Genomic DNA, 10,114 nt, shown 5'->3' with positions numbered 1-10,114 from the left:
ATCACTGAAGTAGCAGTGGGTGATCTTTCATGTAATGAACTAAGGGAATGGGAAAGCAAACCACCATTTTTGTAAAACAAGCCAAGGGATATGCAGCTTCTGAGTGGCAAACACTACAGCTGCCTAGAATAATGTATCATAAAAGAGTTGGATTTAGTACGTCTCACTTTAGAATCATAACCAATGAAGTATGATGATCCCAATGTGTTTAGAATCACAAAAGAAGGTTATCCCATTGATTTCCTTTGTTAATGGTAGTGCTTGTGGGTGACTCAATAATTTAGAAAAGCAATAGCAAGGCCAACGTATCACAAGACTTGTCCGATGACACAGCTAGCGCTAACATGTTCTGCTCATGGCATCAAGACTTATTGACCGACATGTTCCCTGAAAAATGTAGAAGGGATGCAAAATGAGATAAATAGTTTTACCACGGGAATGTGGAAACTGGTTCCTTATAAGACCATATGCTCAACAATTACTTGTCGTTGCATTTCTCTCTAGGAGTAACTTTGAAGTGGCATTGAATTATTCGGATTCTAATCTGAGTAGGATCTATGATAGTGAATTGGCAGAAGGGGGCAAAATGTGATTTTTTAAAATTTAATTAAGAAAAACATTGAAACCATTAAGGTTATCATTACATAACGACAAGTGATTTTGAAACATAGAAAATAGTAGAAACAGCGTTGGAGAAAAAAATATACCTTTATAGCCACATTTGAATAAGGGAAAAAGAACCATCCGGGAGAATTAGCGTAGTCAGGCTTTGGGTAAATACACTGCCATTTGTTCGGGGTAGGAGAGAGAGCTTAGACTCAAGGTGTCAATCGGTTTGGTTTCGATTCAATTTCAAATGATGGTAAAGTGGAATATAATCAAACCAAGAATTGGCTCAGTTGTATATTTAGACAATCAAGCCGATTCAATTTGACTTTGTTCAGTTTCAATTCCAATTTGGTTTTGACATGCACTTTTAATTCAGTTTTGTACTTTGGTTTTGGTTTTAATTCGATTATGAAATGGTTCCTATTTTGAATCATGACTGTGAAGATCAAAGACCATAATGGGCTCGAGTTATGGGTCTTGTAACCATTGATAACTCCAAAATTGTCTGAACAAATAAATATATGATGCTAAATTGCAAAAAACACTTGCCACCCAAAAGAAAAAGCTTGCAAAAAACACTCTTTAATTTTCAAAATTGAATATTGAAAAAATACCACTTGAGTTATAATGATCTACTATATTAGGCTTTTTCCCCTTTTTTCGGTTTTAAGACAATTCATTTATATTTCAGTCTGAGAAACCAAACCAAATAGCATACTAACATACTCAAATCGAATTAATTCGATTCAGTTTGGCTTAGTTAATTCTGCTCAATATCGATTTCGATATTTGGTTTCAGTTCCCAATTGACACCCTTAGCCTAGACTGCACTCTCGCACACAGACCCACTTTCATATGAAAAATTACGAAAAAGAAAAAACCCAGAGAGAGCTTTAGTATAAGCATCGCTCCATGGTAGCCTTCTTTCTCCAAAATGCAAATACCATTATATTAGCCACATTCAAAGTGTAATCCACCTATACCATCTTCAGAGTAAGCTAGAGATATTGTTGAACAGACCAAGAGATTCAACAGCCTTTTACAAAGGGGGGAGGAGAGGGGACAACGGGCATCCTGGTGGCATGCACCAGTCTTTTCCCCTTATTTTGTTAATTAACAAATATTTATATAGAATTTTTTTGTTTTACCAAATGTATTATGCTAGAATCCTTTCTTAGTTGGTATAACTAGTTGGTACCACAGTGAAAAATGAAGTGAAATTCAACTATTACATATTCAGAAAATGAAAGTTTTTTTGTTGGGAAGAAAATGATATGATTGCTCTCTTACAAATTTAAACCCAAATCCAATAACTCATTTCTTGTAACCTACATTTAGTCACCACTTTAAAAATTACATTGGCTAACACCAGAACTTAGAAATTTATGTCTATATAATAGCTACCAGCTTTCTTGGGCTATAGAAATGAAGATATTTAAGTAAAATCTTTCTTCACCAAATATAGAGGTAAAAATTTGCTCCTAACTTGTTCCACGAATCCAAACTCCAAACAAATACGACTTCTAGGTGAAACAGCCATTTCCAGCTTCAATTGATCAGTGATCAGGATCTGTGGAGGACGATCACCATTTAAAATCCCTACTAATCAAATACTGGCACTGAAGTCCTTCCATGACAAAGGAAGGGGCCACATTTACTGGTACTGGCTAATTGGTTTGGAATCGGCACTGTTTGCATTGCCATTACGTTTAACTCGTGCACACATAGGACGACCTATAAAAAGCAATTGATATCTAGGCGGCCTTGGACTAATACACATTGACCCAGCTAAGCCCAGAGCCAAACTTCAAAACTTACAATATTCTACTGCAGAACAAAATAAATACTGTATAAACAGAGAATGAAAGGAGAATCAGAAAACATTGTCGTTGGATACAAGGAATGGTGCAACGGAAGAACTCAGAAACAATAGAACCCGGGATGTAGGAGCTATGTACAATGGTGGAGGACGCAAGGTCAGCCTAATCCTCGCAGAGAATATGTATATATGCATATATTTTATCTATATATATATGTATATCAGGCTTGGATAAAAGCATCGCTAGTACCTATATAGTGACCTAAAATCACAATACCTCAAAACTGGGAGATATGATGGGGCCACATCCTGGAGGATAATATTTACTTGGTAGTACAGAGGCATAACCCTCAATGACCTTGCACGATGCAGACTTAGGTCTCCTTTACTGACAAGTCTCAAATGCCACCTTCAGTAACCTGTGGAAAGATTGGAAGAAAATCAATAATATAAGACATTTTGATTGTCGCCGAAGCAAAAATAGAACCTTAGTACAAGAAAACCTACTAACTAGCTTAACTATTTGCACATCTATGAAAGGAGGGGTTAATAACCATCATCCAGGGTATTCAGACCACAATTTTGAGACCACAACACTATTTAACCACCCAGACATCAAACAAAGAGGGGCACTGGGGTTTGGCGATATTAACCCCATAATAAAACAATCATTTCTCAAGAGATAGCAAATGAAAGGGTACATATGTACTTACCCACAGCCATGCGAGGTAAACCTAACTATCATCAGGACCATCTGAAGCAGTAGGAAGCAAACATTTCAATTCTTTAGCACCTGTTCTTTCTTGTGCTGCTACCACTGGGTTTTCTTCGATCTTCGAGTTCAAATTCCCAGGGTTCATTTTCTGAACCTCATCTCTAGTATAAATGACGATCTTGCGAACCATGCTACAAAATTCCCTGAAAAAAAAAAATAAATATTTAATATGCAAATAAATCAAAGGACATCAAACATATTCACTAGACTATTGGAACAGGGATGGTAAAATGGCAATTAGAGAGTTTTTAATACTTACTGCCAGGGATCATCTCCTACAAGCATCATATCACCCTCATTGTCAGTATATACAATCAACCAACTCCTGTTGGGAGCCATTAATTCACCATTGAACTCAAACATCTTATCCAGTTCAGCAATCAGCTCATCATAACTGTTAAACTTATTAAGATCTACAGACCTCCCAAGAACAATCCCCTGTTTATGAACCTGAAACCAACCCACTCAATTAAATCAATTACAGACGAAATTGCATTAATAGAATTTGCACGATCATCATCAATCATCATCATCTTGGCTTGAATTCTGTTGACAAGATAAAATTTTCTATATTGCTCTATATATCAGCAATGTGGCAAGTTAGACATATTCAGAATTTAGGGACATTGTCCATTCTTCCTTGGCACTGGGTAAATAACAAAGCTAGAAGCATAAGACGACGTGGCACAATCAATAAAAATAGTAGCAAGATAAATATAAAATACCACTTAACAGCACATCCAGATAGCTTCCCTTGATGTCCAGAAATATTTGCCATGTGGCAGAATGATGTGTCAATTTCAACATATGATAGATGGTGGGCAGTCTGGATAGACTACTAGTCCAATTACACTCTAGTTCAACCACATACTCTTGCATATCGGCATGCATCCCAACGTCTGCCCATGAACACCTATGGCAGGTACTCCAGCCACTATTCCGCACTTTCCGATAGTCCTGGATTTTCATAGCTCTATTTCGCCACTTGGCAAACCTTGTTTAGGCTGCTGAAACTTAACATGTGAGCTGAAGACTTGGGGGGGGTACCTGACAACAAAACTTGAGTCCTGTCCAACATGCCACATGGCATATTTTTGGCCCAACTAGATATACATTGCCCATATATTTTTTTAAGGGGTAATGTTCTGTTAGGAAGCATGGCTTGCTCTCAGTATCTCTCTCCTCCTATAAAAGGACATCTCCACCACCTATTGGAGGAGATATAGACCCAGGGAGCATCCAAACCTCCCATACAGAAAACTCAATCCCATTTTTTAAATTATCTTTCTTCAAAACTACTCTGTACAACAGTTCTATCTGCACAGGAGCATTTTATACCTACCATAATAAAATATCAGTTAAAAGAATTGCTTGTCACATAGAAAGTCAGGAAAAGAATTGCATGCCACGTCACACTAAAAAAATAATTAAACTTGTGGGAGAAAAATAACCTTAGTGCAACTCCTTGTTGAGCCATTTTGTTTACTCTGTGCCTCTCTAGAAAGTTGCTGACAAGCCTGAAAGGGTTTCTCTTTTTCATTGCCCACAAGAGCTGTATCCACTGACTTCGAGCCCTTTGATTGCTCAGAATGTTGATCTGATTCCAAAGCCTGTGGTTGATGCATCACAGGATGGATATGACTTTTTGTTTCATAAGCTGTACTCGAATGCAGCAGTGCTGGTTCTGATGCCACAGTATTTCTGAGGGGTATACCAAAAAGCTTGCAATTTCCATCGTCTTTGGATTTCACAGCCTCATGTTGCAATAATGCAGATTGTGATCTCAGCCCCATTGAATGAGGATTTTCCAAGTGAGAGTGAGAGGGCGGAAGAAGAGGCATCAGCCAGCTCCCTTGAGGCTGCTCTGCTCGAAGATATCCACTCAACTCGCCATATCTACCATCCCCAGGTTTCTGATGAGGAAACTCACCAGCTTGTGCAGGAATCTTAATACTAGACTCGTACATGTTCAAGGAAGGCCATCTTGGGCCTGAAAGTATGTTGAATTTCCCTTCCTCATCTCGGAAATGCTTCTTCATTGGGTTAGAATCATCTGAATTTTGGTCGACAAATGGTTGACAGAATCCATGAGCAGAATCACCAGTTGTTCGAAAACTCGACAGTAGATCTGTATAAGTTGACTCATGCCTCACCAGAGGCACCCAATTCTCTGCTCCATATCTTCTTTGAGCAGAAACCATTTCAGTTTTCTCATCATCCTGTGAAGAATTCCATACAAGTGGCTTTTGAGCAGTGTCTGACTCATTATTCTCAGGGAAAGAGCCTCTCAAGGTTGAGATTTCTTGAGCTTGCAAGACCCTTGAAAACCCATTTACTGGTGAAGGGTCAACTGTCACTCTAGATGAACCTGGACAAATCAAACAAGTCCTAAGCACATTTGACACCAAAGCAGTATAGCAAGATTCCATTTGCCCCTTTTTTCTTTCTTTCTTTATATATTTTAAACATGCTATGGCAACACTGTGCTATACCTTCCCTTGAGAGAACAGAGGAATCAGGCGATAAAGGCACCATGTTTGCACGGGGTCTTTTAGCCCGGGGTACAGGAAGGGGATTCAATGCCGGAGGGGTCAAAGCAGGTTCTATTTTCCATGGAGAAACTCTATCCGGACGAGGAATAGAAGAAGTCTCATCCCATCGGACCTAAACAATGAAGAATACAAGGCATTTAAGCATGCAAATGAATCGAAAACACACAAGCAACAAGAAGAATCATATATGCCCAAACACCAAATGAAACTACCTTCAGGCATCTCCATTTTGATCCCTGCCACCTGTTTTGATCAGCATCACCAATGCCTACTATGGTGCCTGTAAACCTTCAACAGGAAAAAAAAAATAAACATCAACAAACCACAATTCTTGGAGACAAAAGACATTCACACAGGAGTCACTACAGTGAAAAGCCAAGGTGACAGAATTATACCTCTGCTCAGGAGCTTCTTCACCTTCAAACCTCATTTTGAACCTCATCCCTATAGAATAGTTGTTCTTGACAGACTCCATGTATTGATCACATGGAACAAGAAATTCTGCAGGGCTTGTCCTGTATTTTGAAATGGCAGAGGCAATGCAATTCAGAACACTATCTAAGACCGATCAAAAAGGCACCTTATGAAGAAGAAATATTCTAAGAGACATTTTAATCATAACCAATGTCATTTTCTGTTCATGCAAATAATTTGTACATTATCAGTATTCAGTACAAAATCAGATTTTATTTCAATGAGATATCAGTATCATATGTATCAAACTATCCTGCCGGTAGAGCGACGAATCCCAGGAACAAACTTAGTACAGTTGAGAAGCACTACAATGGCTTCCCTGCACCATTGGCAAATACACTACACATCTGGGCTTCTAAACGTTCCCAAGTGCTGGAACATACGGAATGCACTCAAAAGCCAAAAAGTGTAGATTCCTTTTAAAGTGTTGACTAGTAATCTTCCGTTGAACCATATAACCAACATATCCCAGCATAAAATTATCTTTTAGTGATTGTAAATGATAAATGATAAGAGAGTGGACCACAGCGCAACAGTAAAGTAGCTTCATTGCAACCTAGTGGTCACAGTTCGAGAAAAGATACAGCCCCTCTGCAAAGCAGGGGTAAGGCTGGGGTCGGTATGACCCTCCCCAGACCCAGCAGTGGCAACAGCCTCACGCATTGGGTATGCCCTTATTTTTTTTAAATGATAAATGATTATAAACCCCAATACATATGCTGATTGATGGTAAAAAGCAGTGTTCTCAGAGGATCAAGCATTTGACCAAGAAAATTGATGGATCACACCATTAGAACTACATAGCCTGAAGTTAAGGGAAAACCCACACAAAAGAAAAAATAAAAAATAAAAAAAATTATTCTCCTTTCTTATTTTATTTTTCTAGGGAGGGGGTCAATGTCTTCATCCACCAATCCAAATGCATAAAGAAGTTGAAGGGTTTGAATGTGTTTAACATAATTTTTTACTGCTTTAAAGTACGTCACAAGTGCAAGGAATTTGAGCATCAATCACAAACCTAGGTTTATAGTACACCGTGAACATGGTTCCTGTTGAGACAGCATGCCAGGCTGTTGCGAGGACTCCAAGATGCATGCTGTGACTAGATATCACTGAAGAAGGGATGTTACTTTGCTGTCTCATAGCGCGTCTAACCCCTACGCGAAGTTCCCCGTTTTCACCTCTGGAGGACAGAAATCGCCACAATATCAGACATGAGGACGAACTTGAAGCATCAAACGTACAACCATTAAGAACATAATAAACCTGAGAAAAATAAAAGCATCCCCAGCAACAAGCCTTTTGGAGCTGACAAAGACGCTCCAGCCACTTTGAAGCAGATGCCTCCTAGGCTGACCTGGCATTATCAGAGTAATAAATCAATCAAAAAATACAAGAACTCCATGATGATATAGTAGATGAAGGCCACTCCAAGGGGTATCGATGTTTATAGACTAATAAAAATTGATTTCTTAGGAAACAAAAATACAACCCCAAAGAAGACAAGTTCCTGTTGGTTTGCCTCGAAAATGTAGTATTGCCTACATATTTGATTTACAGCACTTCAATCACATCAAAGAAATGGCAAATTGGATGATATTACCCTTAAGCACTGAAAAAACAGTGCCAGTATGAACTGCATAGTGAGAAATAATCCAGCCAAAAGCCACAATCAAATTAAAAGAACACCACCTCCAGGAATATGCAACTTCCATGCAAATTTCCCCACGTATACCTATACCTCTACCTAGAGGGGGAATTCTCCCAACTTGACAATAAAAAATCCCTCGGTTGCACATAAAAGTACCAATTGCTTTTGGGACAAACTAAGAACTCTTTCAATAAAACTACCGTAAAAGAGTCATAAGGTCGGTACAAGTCAGAATGAATAAATGGAACAGTAATTTACCACGAAATATATGGCGGAACCGCCACTCAACCCCATGCAAATCCTTGGCCACCAATTCCTGGGTTGGAGGTTGCCGGTCCATGTCCTGTTGAGGGAAACAAATGACAAACTCTCAGAACGTCGTTAGGAGTTAGGTCCACTGAGGAGAAATGAAGAAGCAATTTAAAGTGTGAAAGAAGAAAGCCTAACCAGTGGTGGAAGGCATTCATCAGCATGCCGTCTTAGCACAGAAAATCCACCATGAGTGCTAGTATCCGAGGCCGTCAAGGTCTTGCAAAACGAGTGTACATGAGGATGTGGAGGAGGCGGGGGCAGCGACGACTTCTCAACAGAGTTCTCATCTTTCTGATCAGAAGAAATATATTGATTGTTAGGACCATATTCCAACATTTTCTGATCTGACGAGAAATTATTATTAAAAAAAAAAAAAAGGAAAACCCTGAAATGAGGGCATACGTTTGCTTCAGGAAGCAAAGTCACTTGAGCGAACACTTCATCGGTGTCAGGTTCGGCCTGCGAAGAAAAAATACTAACATCAATAAGAAAACCCCAACTCACACGACAAAGGAATGAAAGGATCACATAGTAACCTTCAGATAAACGACGATGAAGCCACAATACCTTCAATTGGACGTTAATCACACGGCAGAGGATCTTAGGAGAAAGATCATAAACAGGCATCTGCTGGTCAGCGACCTGATTCGTTGATGCCTCAACCTGGATTGAAACTCAAACATGCATCAAAATAAACGCAAACAGGAAAGCAAGACAAGAGACAGAAGTAGCAAAGTAGGAACATGAAAATCCCTCCAAAACACAACAAAATCGACTACTGATCCCTTTCCGCAAAAAGAAGTGCGGACGAAGCAGCAAATTCTACGGAAATTCCTACTTCTTAAAATAAATGAATTGGAGGAAAACAGGAACACCGAATAACTGCACCGGCGTGAAAATAAGGGGATAGAGAGAGGAAGAGGAAGATATAAGTTGCAATTGTTCGAAGGATCCTACTACACACCTGCTCGATATGTCCCTGAGGAAAGTAGAAAACTCTCTCCCCTTCGCGCGGCACCGTCACGAGAGGACCAGCGCAAGCATGCCAAAGCTCTGTATAAAGCGCGTCTTCAGAATCTACAACATCACAGAAGATTAACCGAATCAGTAACAAATCCTTCGAAATACGACGGAAACAGAAACTTCGCCGTCTCAAGCTATAAACCAAGACCTGCCGGATTTACCTTTTCCACCGGTTGAAAAAGTTGGATACAGGTTCGTAGTATCTGGTACGCCGTTCTTTCCGACACCGGCATCATTAGGCTCGCTGCAACCGGAAGACAAGCACTCGCCACGGCCGTTACTGCTATGTCCTTTAATCGAAACCTCTGAAACAGTCATCTTCGTGAAACTTTCAGCACAGATCTCTCATCTGCAGCTTCTCAGCCAAAATATCAAAATCCTCAAAGCCCTAGCAACTGGAAAACCTCAAAACAACGCCGCACAGTGATTTAAAGACTAATTCCGCAAAGCTCCACCGGGAAGATAACCAGAAACTTCTCTGAAACCCTAGACTTGAAACAGAAAGCAATATCTTTCTCTGCGAGCGATTTCTCTCGATTTGACCATTTCTTCGATCTCTTTCTCCTCATCTGCGTCCCGCTCCTCTGTTATCCCTTTCTCTCTCACTCTGCCTCTCTCTCTCTCTTCTGCCACCAATGCTCCCCCTCCCTCTTTTCTCTCTGATAGGCCACTGGGTACAGGGAAGGTCCAGCTGCCATAACCATCGTACAGTAGTCGTCTCGAGTACTGCAAGACCTTAACCACGGGTCAAAATCAGCGTGCAATCATTTCAACCGCGGTCAAATTATAACCGGGTTAGTCAGGAGTCAACCGGTAGCCCCGGTCACCCCATTTTCCTGTCTCTCACCGTCTTTGCTAACCGGTTTACCGGCAAGTCCAAAAAATCCGACAGGACTCGG

At 40.0% G+C, this 10,114-nt stretch overlaps 1 protein-coding gene across 1 annotated transcript; it reads right to left on the bottom strand.

Annotated features, from left to right (window-relative positions):
- Nucleotides 1-2,415: 2,415 nt before the first annotated feature.
- On the bottom strand, nucleotides 2,416-9,912 carry LOC122079448 (auxin response factor 2A-like). The gene is made up of 15 exons (XM_042645932.1): nucleotides 9,377-9,912; nucleotides 9,157-9,269; nucleotides 8,760-8,855; nucleotides 8,595-8,651; nucleotides 8,328-8,483; nucleotides 8,139-8,223; nucleotides 7,496-7,586; nucleotides 7,248-7,412; nucleotides 6,151-6,270; nucleotides 5,968-6,043; nucleotides 5,696-5,867; nucleotides 4,655-5,571; nucleotides 3,463-3,653; nucleotides 3,142-3,346; nucleotides 2,416-2,847 (listed from the first exon to the last, which is right to left on the bottom strand). Exons 1-14 carry the CDS (start codon nucleotides 9,531-9,533, stop codon nucleotides 3,163-3,165), a joined length of 2,580 nt encoding a protein of 859 aa, XP_042501866.1. The 5' UTR covers nucleotides 9,534-9,912; the 3' UTR covers nucleotides 2,416-2,847; nucleotides 3,142-3,162.
- Between the last annotated feature and the right edge of the window lie 202 nt (nucleotides 9,913-10,114).

The sequence above is a fragment of the Macadamia integrifolia genome, chromosome 5 (genome assembly GCF_013358625.1).
Source record: "Macadamia integrifolia cultivar HAES 741 chromosome 5, SCU_Mint_v3, whole genome shotgun sequence".
Classification (NCBI taxonomy): domain Eukaryota; kingdom Viridiplantae; phylum Streptophyta; class Magnoliopsida; order Proteales; family Proteaceae; genus Macadamia; species Macadamia integrifolia.
This window is presented reverse-complemented; position numbering and strand designations above follow the sequence as displayed.